General features: G+C 50.3%; 1 protein-coding gene across 6 annotated transcripts in view; it reads left to right on the forward strand.

The window, feature by feature from the left end:
* The window catches only part of axdnd1 (axonemal dynein light chain domain containing 1), a 314,107-nt gene that overhangs the window by 236,422 nt on the left and 55,613 nt on the right, over positions 1-22,072 (forward strand). For all 6 annotated transcript variants that reach the window (XM_038794662.1, XM_038794663.1, XM_038794660.1 and 3 more), the window contains exons 23-24: positions 282-386; positions 6,925-6,957. In XM_038794662.1, coding sequence (XP_038650590.1) covers positions 282-386; positions 6,925-6,957 — 138 coding nt within the window. The remainder of the gene's footprint in view (positions 1-281; positions 387-6,924; positions 6,958-22,072) is intronic.

The following is a 22,072-nucleotide window of genomic DNA, read 5'->3' on the forward strand; positions in this document are numbered from 1 at the left end:
TAATAATATGAAACATTAACCTCCCAAAATAAATGTCTCCCAATGTCTCCTGCTTCTGCCACTGGACGAGAATGGTTCATGCTGACTGGCCATTAATTTGTCAGCTAGTGTGAAATCAGGGTCAGCATTTGATCGCGGGTGGGAGTATGTATCGCATCTGCTCTGGACCTGCCAATCACACTCACATGCCGATGGTAAAATTTAGGCCATAGTTTTTGAATGTGACTGTGTGAATATATTGCAATATTGTTATACCCCCTCATTTTATCTTCACATTGCAGAATTCAGCCACTAAAATACTTGGGATGTCTGATTCTGAACTATCCATGCTAATGCCAGGAGAAAAAGAAAGTGCTGATGGGCCTACGACCATTGAATCTTTCCAGGTAAAGTCATGCAACTTTTCCTTAAGAATGAATGACTATTTTAATAGGAAAGATATTTCACTAATCACTTGTTATGCTAAAAGAATAGTAATAATAGAATGCTGGAATAAACCATCTTTTGCTCAACAATGCAATTGCAATTAGAGGAATACTATTCTGCTAGAGTCATATGGCACAATTCTCCGGAAACATTTCTAAGCGAGTGGGAACTGCCGCGGAGGCTGGCAACCGTATTCAATGTTAATTGGTCCACTTAATGAGGCCTCATGGGCTTCTCGCCGCAAATGAAGGCTCACCAGCTGATTCACCTGCACCGCGCTTGCCAGCCCCCCAGCTAAAAGGGCAACGACTTACGCCGGGCAGCACGAGTGAGTAGATCCAACCGCCAGCACCGCCCCCCGTCCCGTCCCAAGACCATTCCGCCCCCAAGGGAGCATCCACCCCTGCAACTCTCCATGCGACTGCCAGACCACCCCCACCCATCCTCCCCCTTCAACCCCCTTCCCAACTCTTCCTTAACACACTCCCTCCCACCACTATGAGCCACATGTGTGGCTAACGATGCCCCTCTGTGTCTCCTTAGGAAAAGCTCTCCCACAAATGGCTGGAGAGGGCCCAGACATGCGGAGGTGTCCTTTGAGGAGCGGGCCGTGGAGGTGACGTATGGCCAGGGAGAGGGCGGTCACCAACAGGGAGGCTGGCCGATGCCACAGAGGGAGGAACCACCAGGCTCCACAAGGAGGACCTGTCAAATGTGAGTTGATATTGCCTTACTGACTGACCCATCCCTCCCACTGACCACATGTCCGTTCTCCCGCCGGTCCTCCAGCCGACGACGAGGGCCCATCCTGGGTGGCCGCCTCTCCAGCCTCCCAGGCGAACAGCTCGGAGGAGAGCTCCAGGGAAGACACGATCGAGGTGTCACAGCTGTGATCCCCACCCTCCACCAGCGCAGACACACACACCTCGGTGGGAATAGTGGTCAGGCTTCTGGGGCACAATCTGGTGAGCACCACACTGCTGATGATGCACATCAGGTGAAGGCAGGAACTCCCAGGGGAGACAGCAGTCGGAGGTGTGCTGGATCCCATGACCCAGCTGCGTCCCAGCCTGATGCTGAACCTGTGGAAGAGGTCATCCTGATGGCGATGTTGGGGGTGTGGTGAGGACATTCAGAGGGTGATGTCGACGACACTCCAGCAAATCCATGGCCAATTGGAGGAGTCCCAGAGGCTACAGGTGCAGGAGATGTCACCGGCAATACGTGGCATTGAGGCCAACACTGCTCGGGTGACGACCGCAGTGGAGAGCCTGGTGCACGACGTCGGCACCATTAGTGAGGGTGTCCCCAGGCTCTGTGAACAAAGATGGCTACTCACCTCCTTGGCTCCCCACAGAAACCCTTCCACCAGGATCACGTTTGTAAAAGGAGTACTATTCAGCGCCAACATGACCACTTGCTGTGGAGGCAGCTGAATGACGGGAGGCCGTTGGATATGGAGTGGCTCTTGTTAATTGCATGGAAATAGGGCTTAAGTGGTGAAAATTGGTTTCTCGCCACGCTACAGTGAGATCCCGATTTCGCCTACAGGAGTTGGCCAGTTGCATCGCAAACTGTTTGGTGCCTGGTGCGGTTCTCGTTTCCGGCCTCGTCCCCCTTTTCACCAGCCTCTTTTCGCTTGAGCGAGAGCATAACGAGGCCAGAGAATCACCCCCATAGAGTTTTACAACATGGAAAGCCTATAGTGTTTGTGCCGACCATCAAGCACCTACATATTCTAATCCCATTTCCCAGTACTTGGTCCATAGCTTTTTATGCTGTGGCGTTTCACGTGCTCACCTAAATTCTCCTTAAATATTGTGAGGGTTCCTGCCTCTACCAACCTTTCCGGCAGTGAGTTCCCACCATCCTCTAGGTGAAAAAGCTTTTCCTCAAATCCCCTTGAAATGCCCTTCCCCTTACCTTAAATCTATGCCCCCTGATTATTGACCCCTGTACTAAGGCGAAAAGTTTATTCTATCTATATCCCTCATAATTTTGTACATCTCAATCAGGCCCCCGCTCAGCCTTTCCTGCTCTAAGGAAAACAACCATAACCTAACCAGCCTCTCTTCATAACTGAAGCTCTATTATAATCATCCTCCTCTTACATTCTATGCTTTGGCTAATAAAGGCAAGTATCCCATACGTCTTTTAAAAAATATATTTTTATTCGCCATACTTTTATAATTTTTGCCGTACAAAAGAGAAACAGAAACAAAACAACCCCAACAATATAAAAAAGAAAACAGCCCCCCCAAAAACACCCACCCCTCCCCAGCTCAACATTCAACGGCAACCAACTACGAGAGTGCAAAATAAACAAACCCCAAGAACTGTAGAACCCCTCCTTATCCTTCCTCAGCTCAAACTTCACCTTCTCTGGGGTCAAAATCTCCAGCAGGTCCTCCTGTCATGCCGAGGTACAGGGTGGAGAGGCTGACTTACATCCAACAAATCCCGCCTACAGCAAGGAGAAGGCTAAGACATCTACCCTGCACCCGGCTGCAACTCGGGCCGGACGACACCCTGAAGATGGCTTCTAGGGTGGCTCTCGGGAGTCTTAATATGCAAGACCTCCGAGATTGTGCTAAATACCTCCTGCCAAACCTTTCCAGCTTCAGGCAGGACCAACACCTCTGACCATGGTTTGTGGGACCCTTCCCACATCACTCATAGACATCCTCCACCCCCTCAAACAACAGGCTCATCCTTGGTTTTGTGAGGCGCACCGTATAAACGACAGGCACTGGAATAGGAACAAAAATCACAGTAACACATTCATTTTAACTGCCTGCACCTGGCTTGCCAACGACAGAGGGGGCTTGTCCCATCTTGACAAATCGGCCTTCACCTTCCATACCAGACTAGTAAAATTATATCTTCGGAGCCCAAACCAGCCCTGAGCCACCAGCACCCCCATTTACCTAAAGTGGGTTGCTGCCAAACGGAATGGCAGCACCCCCATCCCTGTCCCTACTTCCAGCTGGGAGACCATGAAATACTCGGTCCTGTCTAGGTTCAATTTATATCTGAGAACGTCCCGAATCTTTGAAGCAGCTCCATTATATTCCCCACGATGTGCTCGGTTCCGAGATGTGCAATAATAGATAATCAACATATAAGGATACCCTTTGCTCCCCCCTCCCCCTCACTATCCCCTTCCACAAGCCCCTTAGCTTGATGGCCAAGGCCTCTATAGCCGGTGCAAATAACACTCCTGCTTCATACCCCGGTGCATAGCAAAGTACCCCCAATTCATATTATTCGTCCGAACGCTCGCCACCGGCTCCTTGTACAATAGCCGTACCCACGCCGCGAACCTCAGCCTAATTCCAAATCTTTCCAATAACGCCATCAAAAAATCACTCTACCTGATCAAACGCATTCTCTGTGTCGATTACCACCACCACCTCCAGCTCCTTTCCATCTGCCGGAGACAGGATCTCATTTAACAACCTTCTCACATTCGAGAACAACTGCCTTCCCTTCACGAACCCTGTCTGATCCTTCCCAGCCACCTTCAGGAGACATCCTTCCAGCCTTGTTGCCAAAACCTTTGCCAATATCTTGGCATCTGCATTCAGTAAGAATATGGGCTTATATGATTCACACGCCACTGGATCTTTATCCTTCTTTAGCAGCAGGGAAATCGAAGCCAGCCCCACCAACCGTGGCAAGACACCCCTGCCTATCGCATCTTTGAACATTCCCACCATCAGCGGCGCCAACTTATCCTTACATTTTTTATAGAATTCAACTCGGAACCCGGCAGGTCCCCTTGCCTTCCCTGCCTGCATCCTCCACATAGCCTCCTTCACATCCTGCTCCCCCACCCGCTCCTCCAACCCTGCTCTATCCTCTTCACTGAAGCTCGGATACTCCAACCCAACCAGGAACTCCATCACCTCGGTGGCTCCGACCTATATAACCTCTTATAGAACTCTTCAAATATTTTATTGATCTGCTTCGGGGCCACCACCAGCTTCCCCATCTTATCCCGCACCTGACCTATATCCCTCGCAGCCTCCTCCCTCCGGAGCTGGCGGCCATCATATGCCCTGCCTTCTCATCGTGCTCATAGATCACCCCCCTCACCCTTCTCAACTGGTGCACCACTTTCTATGTGGTCGAACCTTGCCTGAAGCTCCTTCTTCTTGGCCAAGAGGGCGGGGTCCGAGTCCCCTGGATACCTCCCATCCACTTCCAGAATCTCCTCTATCAATTTTTGGCACTCTTCCCTCTCTTCCTTGTGCACCTTCGCCTTGAATGAAATCATCTCTCCCCTCACTACTGCCTTCAGATTCCCAAATAACTGACTGCGAAACTTCTCCTGTACAATTAAACCTCATACACTCTTCGATCACCTTCCCGACTTTATCGCAAAAACCCTGGTCCCCTAACAACCCCACGTCCATTCTCCACCCTCACCTCTGAGCCATCCCCTTCTCCAAAACCACATCCACCCAATTTGGAGCATGGTCTGAAATCAATATCGCTGATTACTCCGTCCTCCTGACCCCAGTCAATAGCGCCTTTGCCACCATGAAAAAGTTTATTCTCGAGTACACTTTATGAACCGGGGAAAAAAAAAAGAATACCCCCGTTCCCTCGGGTGCAAGAACCTCCACGGGTCCACTCCTCCCATCTCTCTCATGATCCCAGTCAGCGCCTTCGCACCCCCTCCTCTCCCGACTGGGCCAGCGAGCGTGGCTTAGACGTATCCACACGTTCGGCTCTTGCACCATATTCCAATCCCCACTGGCCCACTATTAACTTGTGGGTATCCAAATCCGGAATGGCACCCAACACCCTCTTCACAAACCTTGCATCGTCCCAATTGGGGCCATATATGCCCGCTAGTACCACCAACCTCCTATCTAACGCCCCGTTACTATCACGTACGTACCTGTCCCCCTGGTCCACCACCATCTTCTCCATCTGAAACCTCACCCTCTTGCCCACCAATACCTCCGAAACCTACTGTCGAACCCCAAATGGAAAACCTGATTCACCGAACCCTTTCTAAGCCTCATCTGATCTTTCACCCTCAGATGGGTCTCCTGCAGCATCACCACATCTGCCTTTAAGCTCTTTAAATGGGTAAGGACCCTTGACCTCTTCACCAGCCCCCCCCCCCCCCCCCCCCCCCCCCCCGCAACCTCCTCACGTTCCATGTTACTATTCTGACTGGGGGTCTCTCACCACCCCCCTCCCCTGCCCCTTCTATCTGCCACCATCTTAACGTCGTGCTCTGCCCTTTGGGCCTGACCTGCCCCTTTGCTTTGTTGCCATCGAACCCCTCCCCCACTCACAGAATCTCCCCATCCTCGTCCTCTTGAAAGCATCTCTCCCAGCATCGATCCCACCCCCCTTTCCGTTTACACCTCCCAGGCCCATCGAAACCTGTTTGACCAGTTTCCAATGACTGCAGCCCCTCCCCCACCACACTCCCGTTCACTAGCCGACCTTCGCTTGCTAGTGTGGAGGCCCCTGCCCAGGCCCCCCTGCCCCCAATCCCCTCCCCCATGACCCGGTCCCTGAAAACAAAGACAAACAAACGTAACCAGTGCAAAAAACCATGCCCCAGAAAACCGCCATGGCCCCAAAACCCACCATATTCATACCCGAAAACCCGACTGTGCCCCCCACAAATACAAAACAAATAAACAATCTGAAATGAGAAACAAAGGCTTTACACAACATTTAAGCCCCCCTCCCCTCAGACCAAAGCCAAATCCCAGTCTCCTCTCTCATTTCAACCCCAATACTTAAGCCTTCACAAACACTTCCAACGTCTCAAAGTAGAAGTCTCTGGAATTGGAGGTCACCCTCAGCTTCGCTGGGTAGACCACACCAAACCTCACACCTTTGCTTTAGAGTGCTGCCTTCACCCGACCATAGGCCGCCTGCCTTCTCGCCAGCTCTACCGTCAAGTACTGGTATATACGAATACCAACTCCTTTCCACTTCACCTCACACCTTCTCCTTAACATGGAACTTGTGAAAGCAAATTATGACCACCCTTGGTGGCTCATTTGCCTTTGGCTTGGGACGGAGCGACCAATGAGTCCAATCCAGCTCGTACTGGGAGGGTTCTTCCCCCTCCCCCAACAACTTCGCCAAAGTGTCTCAGAGGTTGGATGGAGAGTGGAGTTGAGGCCATAACCAGATCAGCCATGTTCTTTCCAAATGGCAGAGCAGGTTTGAGGGGCTGAATGGCCTACTCCTGCTCCTAATGAGAAAGTTTGTTTGTAGAATGTGATTATTTTTGAAGCAACTACAAACATACGAAATAGAAGCAAAAACTTGTTGTTCAGTGAAAATTCCTTCCTTCATATTCTGCTGCCTACTTGAATTAACTCTCTATGAAAAATTAACCCTCTGTGAAGAATGTTACTAATTATTTGTTTTTTTCTGTAATGCTTTTGATTTTTATACAATAACAACTAATGAGATTATTCTTCCTCCTCTTACCTTCCCCTTCATATATTACAGAGATTGAGCACCTTGAGCGATTCTGAGAGTAGAGTAAGTTTGTATTTATGTTAAATGTTAATACCTTTTATGGTAAATAGGAGTGGAAAGGCACGTCAAGGTTGATGTAAAGTCTATTGCGCAGCGAGTGTATAAATCTTTGACTGATGAGATAATGTTACACAAGTGTTTTCTTTAAGTTAAAGATAGAAAAAAGGAAAAAGAAATCTCCCTCCCACACCACTCCCCCAGACATGACCTTCCCCCCCACCACCACGGAACTCCCTGCATTTCCCCCATGGAACCCCCCCCCCCCCCCCCCCCCCCCCCCAGCACTGTGGCCAGGGGCCAATGCCAGTGTATTGTCTGGACATGACCCGCTCCTCCTGGGGCCTTTTATTCACCTGTGCACCTCCGGCAGGTTCTGTTCGCCAGGTAATGATACTTGACCTGATTCTGATAAGTTGTTTCGGAGTAGCATGGGGTCTGGTGGATCAATAATAGATAACTCAGTATGGAGGCAGAATGGAGAACCTCTGGGAAAATGGAAGACCAGAACTTCCCAATCCTGATGTTTAATGGCTAGCAAAGTGGGTACTTCACAGAATGAGGTGAATGAACGGCAGGATGTCCTGTTCGCACTACAGAGCACCCTTCCCAGATCACAGCTGACACCACTGAATGGTGTCTATTGTATTTTCTTGAACTGTGCAGCAGAAGAAAGTACAGTTAAAGAAATCTGACAATATTAAAATTAACCAACAGTACCATGTACTAGTTATATGGTATGTCCCACAATGTATTACTTATTACATGATTACTTATTAAACAGTTCCATATTTATTGCTCATCCAAGCCAAGCTTTCATCCAAGTAGGGATAAAACATTTCTGTCTTTTGGCAGAATTCCGACTTGAAATGCACCCTTGAAAATTATTTTTTGACCTCCACCCCAATCACAGTTTCAATTACTTTCATCCAATCCCTGATGCCTGAGCTGTCCCGGGTAGATGGAGCAGCAGATTCCACATCTTAGCTGCTTGTAGTGAGTCGGTGTGGTTTTCAGTCATGGTTTGCTGGCCATGAAAGGTCCTGTGGGGCCCCAGGGTGGCTCGGTGTTGCTGTGAGACCTAAAGGTAAGGCTGCCAAATAAGTGAGTTGAGTGGGTATTGGGTTGCCAAGTGAGTGACTGGGAGGGAAGGGGATTGTGAAGAGGGATCCAAGTAAGTGGGAGCAAGAGGGGTTGAGAAGCAGATCTGCTGAGTGAGAATGCTGCTGCCTGTCAGACCTACCAAAAACCTCCAGGACAGAGCCCTGTTCTTGGTTATATACTGAGGGTCACTTTAACTCCCTTTGACTTTGAGCAGCCTCAAGATTCACAGCTGAAGGGTATTGTTAATAAAGAATTGGCCATGTTAGTTGTGAGAACACGTCACAGCTCTAACATGGCGTTATATGTAGAATGCTACATAGTTGATTTTCAAATCTTTCTTACTGTTGACCATTTAATAAACAAAATAGTCTCAAATGGTGCTGCAGGTTGTGTTTGCTGCTTGCTGCTGCTTGTGGCTGCAAATGCTTGGAGGCAACTGCTGCTGTTTCCTTCTTTTTCTCTAGCCTGGAGTAAGGAAAGGTAAAGATGACCTGCTGCCTGGGCTGGAGAAGTGGAAGGGGAGTTTTTTCTCTCTACTGGAATGCTCTGGTTATTGCAACTTTCCACTGCTGAGGAGTCTACTGCGGGAACTGCAAGAATGGAAGAGAGAGGCAGAGCGATCCGAATGAGCAGTGTTTGCTGCTTGCTGCTACTTGCAGCTGCCTGGAGGCTGCGTTATGTTTGCTGCTGCCTCTTTGCTTTTGTGGCTTAGAGTAAGGAAAGGAAAGATGGTAAGATGGCCTGCTGCCTGGGCTGGAGAAGGAGAAGGGGAAAGGGATCTCGTTCTCGCTTCTGGTGTGTTCTAGGTTGGTGTGATTTTTTACTGTTGGGGAATCTACTGCTGGGAGCTTCAGGAGGGAGAGAGGTGGATTGATCTGAATAAGCAACTTGATGAAAGTGGTGAAGAAATGCTTTTGTGGATTGCTGGTGATTTAATTGTGTGTGTGGTGAGTGCTGCATGTCGACTAGCACGTTGCTGCAAGTCAAACCTGCTGAATATCGAGGTTGTTTTATTGCACCTTGCATGCCAGTGCAACACGTGGATACCAAGCTTTTGAAATTAGGTGGCAAAAGACTGGAGGCTCATGGACAGAGACTGATACGTAAAACTACCACATAGCAAGGGTCTTCCATTCTGTTGAGGACCTACGTAGGGGGATGCAGTGTGTTTGGTTTTCTTTATACAAATGAACTATTGTAGCTTTGTGTTTGTACCGATATTGTGTAGTGGAAAGGTACCTGTGTGTATGGCATGGTGCCTTTTCCTTATTGTTTAATGGTTAGCGTGATTTATGGAGAGTTAAGAGTTGGTTTTCATCTTTTTGTATCAAGGTACTGTTGACCATTTAATAAACAGAATATTCTCAAATGGTGCTGCAAGTTGTGCCTTCTCCTTGCTGCTGTTTGTGGCTACAAATGCCTGGAGGCTGCTGCTGCTGTTTCCTTCTTTTTCTGCAGCTTGGAGAAAGGAAAAAGAGGATGGGAAGGTGACCTGATGCCTGGCTGGAGAAGTGGGAGGGGAGCTCTTTCTCCTGCCATGCTATGGGTCAGTGTGATTTTCCACTGCTGGAAAGTCTACTGTTGGGAGCTGCAGGAGGGAAGGAGAGAGGTGGATTGATCTGAACGAACCACTTGATGAAGGTGTTGAAGAAATGCTTTTGCGCATCGTTGGTGATTTTAATGTGTGTGTGCTGAGTGCTGCATGTCAACTAGCACATCACCGCAAATCAAAAATACTGGACGTCAAGGCTGATAGAACAGTGCAGAAGGAGGCTATTCGGCCCATCGAGTCTGCACCGACCCACTTAAGCCCTCACTTCCACCCTATCCCCATAACCCAAAAACCCCATCGTAACCTTTTTTTTGGACACTAAGGGGCAATTTAGCAAGGCCAATCCACCTAACCTGCACATCTTTGGACTGCAGGAGGAAACGGGAGCACCCGGAAGAAATACATGCCGTCACAGGAAGAACGTGCAGACTCCGCACAGACAATGACCCAGCGGGCAATCGAACCTGGGACCCTGGCGCTGTGAAGCCACAGGGCTAGCCACTGTGCTACCGTGCAGTTTTCGAGCACCATGCACACCAGTGGAACATGTAGATGCCGAGCTTTGGTTCAGATGAAATTAGGCCATAGAAGAAGGCTGGTACAACGAATGCTCATAGGCAGAGACTGATATGTAAAATGACTGCAGAGCAAAGATCCTCCATTCTGTTGAGGAGCTACATGGGAGGAGATACAGTGGGCTGGATTCTCCACTGTCAGGATGCTCCATTTTGCCGGCAGCCCAGGAGTTTCCTGACAGTGTGGGGTTGCCCCATAACAGGATACCTCATTGGCCAGTCAGTGATATGGAGTATGCTGCCAGCGTGCTGAACCAGAAATCTGGCGTGGCAGGACTGAGAATCTATTTCAGCTGTGATGGAAAGTCAATATCGGCCCTGAATGGGTGCACCGGGGTGTCACGGGCTGGCGTTTGGGGGCTAGCTTGCTGACTCCTTGCTGGAATCTACTAAGGGTTGGGGGCGGGGGACACCAGATGGGCTCACGCCATTGCCAGGTGATCCTGCAAAACACAAGACATGTAATAATAATAATCTTTATTGTCACAAGAAGGCTTACATTAACACTGCAATGAAGTTACTGTGAAAAGCCCCTAGTCGCCACATTCCGCCGCCTGTTCGGATACACAGAGGGAGAATTCAGAATGCCCAAATTACCTAACAGCATGTCATTCGGGTCTTGTGGGAGGAAACCGTAGCACCCGGAGGAAATCCATGCAGACTCTGTACAGACAGTGACCAAAGCCGGGAACCTGGGACCCTGGCGCTGTGAAGCCTTAGTGCTAACCACTATGCTACTCTGCTGCCCATACATGATGCATGATTGGATCGCGCGTTGCTGTGGTGGGTGGCGTGGGGGTAGTGAGGGAGTGGTGTGGAGTTAGTGGGAGGAGGTGGGGTGTTGAGGGGGTGGTGGTGAGGGGATGAGGTGGGGGATCATGCGTGCCACAGACAGAAAGCTCACAGTGTTAGGCAGTCAGACGTGTGCAGCACAGTGGGTGGTCTTTGTGGCCAGGGCACCCAGCCATGGTGGGTGGTATGGGTGCTGGCAAGTGGTGCAGGGTGTGGAGCGGGCACACTGTCGGCGGGTAGGATTTGTCGCCCCATGGGGGGTGGATTACAGGTGGGACGAAGCACAGTGCTGGTTACTCACCCTGGCCACCCGAGGAGGTCATACAGCTTCTCCCTGCACTGTTGTCCGGTCCTGGCGGTGGGGCCCGTGGTGCTCAAAGCCTCTGTCACCTGCTCCCAGGCCGGTATATGGTGGCGGGTGGCCCGCTTCTCCTCCACGGTGTCCAGCAATGTCTCAAGTCCTGCAGATGCTAACCGGGGTGCTACTCTCTGTGCTGCCATTTTGTTGGCTGGGATGAGTGTGTGTGAGGAGCGGAGTGCTAATATGTGGCTGCAGCTTCTCATCCTCTCCAATGGCAATCCCGATCCCGGCGAATTGTACACCGTTTTTCATGTGGTGCGGTGCTAGCCCATTAATGGATGATAAATTGCTCTGGGACTGGCGCCAATTTAGTTGTCGCAGAAGTCCAACGATTCACTTCCGGCATCATCACTTAATTATTGAAAAGGAGAATCCTGCCCTGTATATTGTCAGGAGGCAGTTTGATGCAGCACTTGGGGTGAAGGGATCAAAGTATGTAGAAGGAAGGTGGGATTTGGCTAATGAGTTGTGTATTGTTCTCTGTCTGCACGGACGATGAGGTCTTTGTAGTTGAAGTGATCAGGGAACATACAGCTTTTTAAATGAACAAATCTGTTTATTAATTAACTAAAACACTAAAGGGTTCCTATGACGTTTATGAAGATTACAGTTGGATACGACTGCTAAATACAACAACTGTGATTAGTTCATTGTTGACTCAGGAGCTGCTCGATCTGTGACTGCACTCTGTGCTTGCTGTCCAGCTTGTCTCTCTCTGTGCTACCCAGGAAAATACGTCCTGTCTCCCATGTGGCCTGTCTTCCAGTGAACTATTCCTGTAGCCACGCCATCTGGGTCGGGTGCTAGAATTGTAATCTATGCATGCAGGCAATAATGTTTATATACAGTTTGGTTATTATGTTATATACACAAATGATATTCTACATATCATTACATCCTCCTCTTTTTCAAGATGATTGTTAAATTATTTGCATGCACATATAAGCTATTTACTGATACATGAATTTGAAATGGGTCGAATTGAATGCTTGCAAATTTTTTGTTTTTGTTTTCGTTTAGTGTCCGGTGTTTTAAAAAGTCTTACTATTCAACAGATCCAGTCTGTCAGGTTGCCTTCGAACCCGGGTGGACCATCATAGTGCTTGTGTTTAGGTCGAGGCAGTTTGGTCGTTGTCGGACAGTCTCACTTGCTCAGTAGTTGTCGCGTTGGCGGCTCTTCTTTGGTGACGTGCACAGGCTCAGGAGTGCGAGGAGGAGCAACCCCTTCATCCAGCCTTGGCTGTATGGTGAACGGCTGATTGCTCTTTAGCTTCATTAATGCCCTCCAATTCCATTCTTGATTCGTAAGGATGATAAATGATTGGGGACGTGCCAGTCTCATGACCTTGGCAGTCGTGGACCATCCTTGCGGTGTCTGCACCCTGACAGTATCGTCCGGTCCCAAGTTGTCCAACATCTTGCTGGATCGGTTGTAATGCTGAACCTTTTTTTATTTTTGTGCCATGATTCTCTGCACGATCAGCTCATCAACTTTTTCCGACATGGTGGGGAGTGTTGTCCGCAGCCTCCTAACCATGGGTTACTCACCAACCCATGAGTAATTGGGCTGGTGCCAATCCACAACTCAGAAGCTTGGTGCGATATGCCAACAAAGCAGGTCACTGCATGATGCCATGACCTTTTTAAGCAGGGTTTTGATGATGTAGACCCCTTTCTCTGAAAGCCCATTTGATTGAGGGTAGTGGAGGTCACATGCTTGAAGTCATATTTTGTTGCGAACTGCTGCCATTCCCATCTGGCAAAGCAGGGGTCGGTGTTGCTCATGACCGTTTGCGGTATGCCATGCCGAGCAAAGATCTCTTTTGCAGCCCAGATGGCGCTGGCACTGCTGGAGCTCGGTAGCTTTGTTACCTCCAGGTAGTTGGCGTAGTTGTCTACCATTACCATGTATTCATTGCCGCTCATATAGAACAGATGGATCTTGACCTTCAGCCATGGCTTGTTGACTAATTTGCTCTCGGTCATTGGTTGCTTTTGTTGATTATTCTGGTACCTCTGGCAGGTCTCACAATGGTCCACAGTGCGTTGTATGTCTGGTCAATGCCTGGCCAGTAAACCGACTCCCTGGCCCGTCTCTTGCATTTCTCCATCCCCAGGCACCCTTCGTGGATCTGGACGGGAATCATGTGTTGTAGGGCATGTGGAATGCCAATTCTGCAGAAAGCCATTGGTGTGGCTCAGCTCATGCCTGATGTTTCAGAATGTGGAACACGCATTGGTGGGCCATCCATGCTACATGTGATGGAGTACCTTCTGCAAGGTCATATCTTTCAATGTCTCGGCCTTTATCAATTCGGACTTGGTGTCTGATACTGGCAGTGTTTCCACTATCAGATCGACCTGTCCCTGTACGATTTCAGCCATGTCTGTACATTCCTTGTTGTTGGTGGCTCTGGACAGGGCATCTGCCAGCACAATGTACTTTCCCGGCAAGTACACGAGGTAAGTTATATCTCTGCAGCTTCATTATTAGTCTCTGGATGCGAGATGACATCTCAGAAAGGTTCTTCAGAATGATGGAGACCAGTGGTAGATGATCTGTCTCCAACATGAACGTTGGTCGGCCGAAGACGTAGTCGTGGAATTTCTCAATGCCCTCCACCAGCCCAAGACATTCCTTTTCTATTTGGCCATACCTTTGCTCGGTGTCCGCCATTGCCCTGGTTGCATACGCCACTGGTTGCGAGGTCCTGTCAGTGTTCTTTTGTAATAGGACTGCTCCTAGCCCATTCTGGCTAGCGTCAGTTCATATCTTCGTATTTTTTGTTGGGTCGAAGAACACCAACACTGATGCAGTGATCAATGCCTGTTTTAGGTCGGCCCACTCAGTTTCATGGCTGATCATCCATTCAAAAGGAACAGTTTTCCAGATTAGGTTCCTTAAATTTACGGTCCTCGAGGCTAAGTTGGGATAAATGTTCCGACGATGTTTACCATCCCAGCAGGCGGATCATCCCTTTCTTGTCCTGCAGACGAGGCATGCTGATGATGGTTCAGAGTTTATCTGGATCGGCTGCACCCCGCGATTGGACAACTTATCACCAAAAAAGGTGGTTACCTTGACGCCGAATTAGCACTTGTCCCTGTTGAGTTTGAGCCAGTATTGCTTGATCCAGATCATGACTTGACATAGTCGCTCTGTGTTCCGCTAAGTTTGATGCCCAGATGATAACGTCATCGACAGACACCCGAACTCCAGGCAGGTTTTCTACTTTCTGCTCCAAGGCTCAGTGGAAGATTTCAGATGCTGATATAATGCCAAACGGCAGTCTTAGGAAACAGTACCGCCCAAACGGTATGTTAAAGGTCCACTGACGTGTACTGTCCTTGTCCAGCCTCAGCTGTCAGAATCTTTTTGATGCATCCAATTTGCTGAATACTGTGGCATTTTTCATTTCGCTGGTGATCTCCTCTCCTTTGGGGATCTGATGGTGTTCACGCTTTATGTTTTTGTTTCCGTCCTTGGGATCGAGATGCGCAACTCTCCGTTGCTCTTCTTCACGCATACCATGGAGCTCACCCATTCGGTTGTGTTTTCTACTTTCTCAATGACACCTAGCCTCTACATCTTGTCTAGTTTGGTGTTGAGGCGTTCTTGAAGCAGCGCAGGTACTCGTCTTGGCGGGTGGATCACTGGTTGCGCATCGTCCCTCAGCTGAATTTTGTATTGTGATGGCAGCATCCCGATTCCCTGGAATACTTACGGAAATTAACTGAGCATTTGGTCAATGGCAGCGTCAGGCGGCTGCTCCGTTACACTGTGGACACACCACACTAGCTTTAGCTGCGCACGGGCCTCTACGCCAGTAACAACCTTCTTGCCAACTGCAGTATTATGAACCTGATCATGTGTTCTTGCCTTTAACTGCTACCTTCTGGTGACATGCACCTAGAGTCACTATGCACTGTCATGTGTGTATAGGGAGTAGAGTAGGGGACTGAGCACACATCCTTGCGGGGCCCTGGTGTTGAGGACTATTGTGCAGGAGGTGCTGTTACCTATCCTGACAGATTGCGGTCTGTTGGTGTGGAAGTCAAGGATCCAGCTGGAAAAGGAGGGGTCAAGTCCAAGGTTGCCGAGTTTGGTTATTCGTCTTGTCGGAATAATAGTGTTGAAGGTGGAGCTGTAGTCTATGCTATAGTCACACAGGATGAAATTTTTTTTTGGTGCTTGTCTTGATCCTCAACTTTAGCAAATCGGCTTCATTAATTGGGTTTACTTGAGCCCTTGTGTCGAGCTTTACCTGTATAATTGTGCCGTTGATGTTGAGAGGTGTAGTCCACTCATCCATTGTCTTCACCACATTCATTCTAAGTGCTCCAGTAGGTCCAGCAGGTCGGTTTACTACGTCGACACATTTGAGTTTCTGGCTTGTTTCAGTGAGAAAAGTGACTTCTTGTGGCACATCAGTTGCAGGTTTTACCACGTGCAGGGTATTTACTCGGGCTGTGCATTCTGCCACACCTGGGACAAAGGTGGCGTGCTCCGATGGTTGTCTAAAATGACGGTCCCCATGCTGACCACATTGGTAGTTTTTCTGTGACACAGCAAGGATGACGTCGGTCTCACTTTCTCGTTTCGTGCCACTTCCCTGTGCTTGAATTTCAGTGGTTTGTTGTAAAGCAACTTTATTGGTCTTGCAGATCTATATTGTATCGGATAAAGTCACATCAAATTTTCACAGCAATCATTCGTGTAACGTATCATTTTTAAGTACTGTGGTAAATCACAGTAGCGTAATTCACATTGTATTACACATGTTGTACTATGTCTCTGTAAGCTCGGCACACGAGCAGTTGCGCTGGTCTGCCACTAGGGGGAGATGCACTGGGAGTGTACAGGAGTTTGTACTGGGCCCCAGCCTTGGCTCCACCCACGGCTCCTCCCCCCTAACCGGAAGCATAAAGGTTGATGCTGAGAGCCTGCCTGCCAGGTCATCTGGAGTTCATCTTGTCACAGGCAGGCTCTGTTGTAAGATGATTAAAACCACTGTTCACTTCTAACCACGTGTCGCGTGAATTGATGGTCTCATCAATTTAATCGTCTTAAGAAACAGTAAGGAATGACCATGGAATCAGCCCTCAAGCCTAATTGACTGGAACTTGACCCGCAGGATGCAGAGGCGAAAAAAATCTTTTCGCATTGGCTCCAATGTTTTAAGGCCTACTGGCTGAAGCAAGCACCCCAGAAACGACGGAGGAGCAGAAACTCAGCCTACTGCACACAAGAGTGAGCCATCGTAAAGAGGCCCTGGCCCTACTCGATAGAATGTACGTGAGGCCTATCAATGAGGTCTACGTGCGCCACATTTTTACTACTCGCCGCCAGCGCCCTACAGAATCGCTAGAAGAATTCCTCAGAGACTTAAAAGCCTTATCCCGGGACTGTAATTATCAGGCTATAACTGCTGCAGAACATAGAGAACTTGATGTCCGCGATGTCTTTCTTGCAGGCCTTAGATCGAATTAAGTGCGCCAGCGACTGCTGGAGAAGGGGGGCCCTAAATTTAGAAGATACTGTTGAACTCGCTACAACAATGGAGGTCTCATTTTGTAGCCTCACCTCATTTCCTGCCGACTGCGCGACTCCATCATGGGCCCCCAACCAGCGACTCCCCCAGGCCTGCGCCGTGCGGCCACCCCGCGACCATGCTGCCCCAGCCTGCTACTTTTGTGGCCATGCCCAGCACCCGCAGCAGCACTGCCCGGCCCGCAACGCAACGTGCAGCAGCTGCGGGCGAAAAGGCCACTACGCCAGAGCGTGCCTGGCAAGGAAGGCCCCAGCCCCTAAACCTCTAGCGGCACAAAGTAATTGCCCTCCGCACTCATAGATTTTTTTTTCATTTCATAGAATTTACAGAAGGAGGCCACTCGGCCCATCGAGTCTGCACCGGCTCTTGGAAAGAGCACCCTAACCGCGGTCAACACCTCCACCCTATCCCCATAACCCCATAACCCAGTAACCCTGTAACCCCACCCAACACTAAGGGCAATTTTTGGACACTAAGGGCAATTTATCACGGCCAATCCACCTAACCTGCACATCTTTGGACTGTGGGAGGAAACCGGAGCACCCGGAGGAAACCCACGCACACACGGGGAGGATGTGCAGACTCCGCAGAGACAGTGACCCAAGCCGGGAATCGAACCTGGGACCCTGGAGCTGTGAAGCGATTGTGCTATCCACAATGCAACCGTGCTGCCCCACTCGCAGGCCCGCAGGCCCCGGAACGCAGCGGCCTATGCCCTGACTCTGCCCCCACCCGCCACGTGCGATGCATGGGGGATGCCATCTCGGATGCCAGGGGCTGGTTTAGCTCACAAGGCTAAATCGCTGGCTTTTAAAGCAGGCCAGCAGCACGGTTCAATTCCCGTACCAGCCTCCCCGGACAGGCGCCGCAATGTGGCGACTAGGGGCTTTTCACAGTAACTTCATTGAAGCCTACTTGTGACAATAAGCGATTTTCATTTAATCTTCCTCGCCGCCTGCCACGTGCGATCCACGGAGGCGGCCATCTTGGGCCCCATCCTCACCACACTGAGAAAACTCGATTGAAGACTGCGACCTCAGCGCGCACTCATCGCGGGGCCATCCCAGCGCAGCCGACCGAGCCGCTGACTACCCGCAACTCAATGCAGTCACACTGGACCAATTGCGCCCAAAGCATCTCCACAACTCGATGATGATGGTCCAAATCAACTGGCACAGTACACCGTGCCTTTTCGACTCCGGGAGCACTGAGAGCTTCGTACACCCAGATCTGGTAAGATGCTGTTCGCTCCCCGTCTTCCCTGCACGGCAAACTATCTCCCTCGCTTCGGGTTCCCACTCTGTCCATATCCAAGGGCGCACCTTCGCGACCCTAACGATCCAAGGCGCTAGCTACTCTAATTTCCAACTATACGTCCTGCCCGAACTCTGCGCCCCACTCTTATTGGGACTCGACTTTCAATGCAATCTCAAGAGTCTCACCCTCAGCTTCGGCGGACCCCTACCCCCACTCACTATCTGCAGCCTAGCCACGCTGCGAATCTCCCTCCCTCCTCTCTTTGCCAACCTCACTCCGGACTGTAAACCCGTAGCCACTCGCAGCAGGCGGTACAGCCTACAGGACAGGGTGTTCATTCGATCCGAGGTCTGGAGGCTTTTACGTGAGAGGATCATAGAGGCCAGTAACAGTCCCTGGAGAGCTCAGGTGGTGGTCGTCAAGACCGGGGGCAAATTCCGCATGGTCATAGACTATAGTCAGACTATTAATCGGTTTACGCTCCTCGACACGTACCCCATCCCCAGGATTTCAGACATGGTGAATGAGATCGCACAGTATCGGGTTTTTTCCACGGTGGATCTGAAGTCTGCATACCACCAACTCCCAATCCACCCGGAGGACCGCCACTTCACGGCGTTTGAGGCCGATGGTCGCCTCTTCCACTTCCTCCGGATCCGCTCTGGCGTCACGAATGGGGTTTCGGTGTTCCAACGAGCAATGGGCCGAATGGTGGACCAGTACGGGCTGCGGGCCACGTTTCTATACTTGGATAACGTCACCATCTGCGGCTATGACCAGCAGGACCACGATGCCAACCTCAACCGATTTCTCCAGACGGCCCAGTAGCTTAACCTGACATACAACAAGGAGAAATGCGTTTTCCGCACAACCAGACTAGCCATCCTCGGCTATGTCGTGGAAAACGGAGTCCTGGGTCCCGACCCGGACCGTATGCACCCCCTCTTAGAACTCCCTCTCCCTCATTGTCCCAAGGCCCTCAAACGGTGCTTGGGATTCTTTTCGTATTACGCCCAGTGGGTCCCTCAATATGCGGACCAAGCCCGCCCACTCTTTCAGGCCACACTTTTTCCCGTCAGCTGAGGCTCGCCAGGCCTTCAACTGCATCAAGGAGGACATCGCCAAGGCTGCCATGCGGGCTGTGAATGAATCCGTCCCTTTTCAGGTAGAGAGCGATGCCTCAGAGGTCGCTCTTGCAGCCACACTAAATCAGGCAGGGAGACCAGTCGCCTTTTTCTCCTGAACCCTCTCCGCTTCGGAACTTCGACACTCCTCAGTCGAGAAAGAAGCACAAGCCATTGTGGAGGCTATTCGTCACTGGAGGCACTACCTTGCAGGTAGAAGGTTCACCCTCATCAACGACCAAAGATCAGTTCCCTTCATGTTTGACAACTCGCAAAGGGGCAAAATTAAAAATGACAAAATTCTGAGGTGGAGGATCGAACTCTCCACCTACAAATACGATATTCTGTATCGACCGGGGAAGTTCAACGAGCCCCCAGATGCCCTATCCCGCGGGACGTGTGCCAGCGCACAGAGCGACCGCTTAAAAGCCATCCACAATGACCTTAGCCACCCGGGGGTCACCCAGCTCGCCCACTACATTAAAGCCCAAAATCTGCCTTTCTCCACTGAGGAGGTAAAAGCCATCACCAGGGATTGTCCGATCTGCGCGGAGTGCAAACCGCACTTCTACAGACCAGACAGGGCCCACCTAGCCCTTTGAACGCCTTGCTATCGATTTCAAAGGGCCACTCCCCTCGACTAACAGGAATGTGTACTTCCTGAACGTCATAGACGAGTTTTCCCTTTGCTATCCCGTGACCCGATTATGACCCCCAACACAGTCATCAGGGCCCTGCATAGTTTCTTCACCCTGTTTGGTTTCCCCAGCTATGTACACAGCGACCGGGGTTCGTCCTTTATGAGCGACGAGCTGCGTCAGTACCTGCTCGGCAAGGGCATCGCCTCGAGCAGGACTACCAGCTACAACCCCAGGGGGAACGGGCAGGTGGAGAGGGAGAATGCAACGTCTGGAAGACTGTCCTATTGACACTCTGGTCCAGGAATCTCCCGATCTCCCATTGGCAAGAAGTCCTCCCCGACGCGCTCCACGCTTTAGGTCCCTCTTATGTACCGCTACCAACCAGACCCCTCACGAGCGGCTCTTTATTTTCTCCAGAGGCACTACGATGGGGGTTTTGCTCCCGGCATGGTTGAAGACGCCGGGCCCAGTACTCCTCCGGATGCACGTCGGGGTGCACAAAACTGACCCACTCGTAGAGAAAGTGCTCCTACTGCATTCGAACCCCCAGTACGCCTTCGTAGAGTTCCCTGACGGCCGTCAGGACACTGTATCCCTCTGGGACCTAGCACCTGCAGGATCCAACCCCCCCACTACCACCGCCGAGGTACCCCTCACACTACATCCCACCCAACTCACCCCCCACGCCCCCGCACCTACCAGTTCGCTACATTTTTTTTGCGTGCCCGCGCCAGCTCGCTCCCAGCGCCCCCAGTCCCCAGTCGAACCAGACGGGTACGTAGATCGGACGGAATCGCCCCCGGAGTCCGCCATTGTACCCCAACCGATGGTGCTCATCCAGCCACCAGAAGGGGCTGCAACCCCGGTGCTCCGCCGATCACAGCGGACAACTCGGCCACCGGACAGACTCAATCTGTAAGCCACCACCCCCGCCGGAATTGATTCTTTTACAGGGGGTGAATGTGGTGAATCACAGTAGCATAATTCACACTGTATTACGCATGTTGTACTGTGTCTCTGTAAGCTCGGCACACGAGCAGTTGCGCTGCTCTTCCACTAGGGGGAGATGCACTGGGAGTGTACGGGAGTTTGTACTGGGCTCCACCCTTGGCTCCACCCACGGCTCCTCCCCCTAACCGGAAGTATGAAGGTTGATGCTGAGTGCCTGCCTGCCAGGTCATCTGGAGTTCATCTTGTCACAGGCAGGCTCTGTTGTAAGACGATTAAAACCACTGTTCACTTCTAACCATGTGTCGCGTGAATTGATGGTCTCATCAATTACATAAACAATTTTGTCTTTAATTAAAGAATCCTGTAGGCCTGCAAAATTGCAGGATTGTGCTTTAAGACGCAAGTTTTCTACAAAAGAGTCGAATGCTTGGACGGATTATTACGAACACATATGAAAGAAATGTCGCTCAAACATTACATTTTTCTTCGGATGGCAGTAGTCATCGAAGTGTCCAATTATTTTATCATATCTTTTCTGTCGTCCTCCAAGGCAAACTAATTGATTGATCGATATTTATTGTCACGTGTATCAAAGTACAGTGAAAAGTATTTTTCTGCAGCCAAGGGAATGTACACAGTACGTACATAGTAGACAAAAGAATAATCGACAGAGTACATTGACAAATGGTACATCGACAAATAGTGATTGGTTACAGTGCGGAACAAACAAGCAATACATGAGCAAGAGCAGCATAGGGCATCATGAATAGTGTTCTCACAGGGTACAGATCGGTCCGAGGGAGAGTCGTTCAGGAGTCTAATAGCTAAGGGGAACAGCTGTTCCTATGTCTGGATGTGCGGGTCTACAGACTTCTGTATCTTATGCCTGATGGAAGGATCTGGAAGAGGGCAAGCCTGAGTGTGAGGGGTCTTTGATAATGCTGTCTGCCTTCCTGAGGCAGTGGGAGGTGTAGACAGAATCAATGTGAGGTGGCAAGCTTGTGTGATGTGTTGGGCTGAGTTCACCACACTCTACAGTTTCTTGCGATCTTGGGCCGAGCAGTTGCCATACCAGGCTGTGATGCAGCCAGAAAGGATGCTCTCAAGGCACATCTGTAGAAGTTTGTGAGAGTAGATGCAGACATGCCGAATTTCTTTATCTCCCGTAGGAAGTAGAGACGTTGATGGGCTTTCTTGACTGTTGGCGAAGGT

This window comes from Scyliorhinus canicula, chromosome 4 (assembly GCF_902713615.1).
Source record: "Scyliorhinus canicula chromosome 4, sScyCan1.1, whole genome shotgun sequence".
Lineage (NCBI taxonomy): Eukaryota > Metazoa > Chordata > Chondrichthyes > Carcharhiniformes > Scyliorhinidae > Scyliorhinus > Scyliorhinus canicula.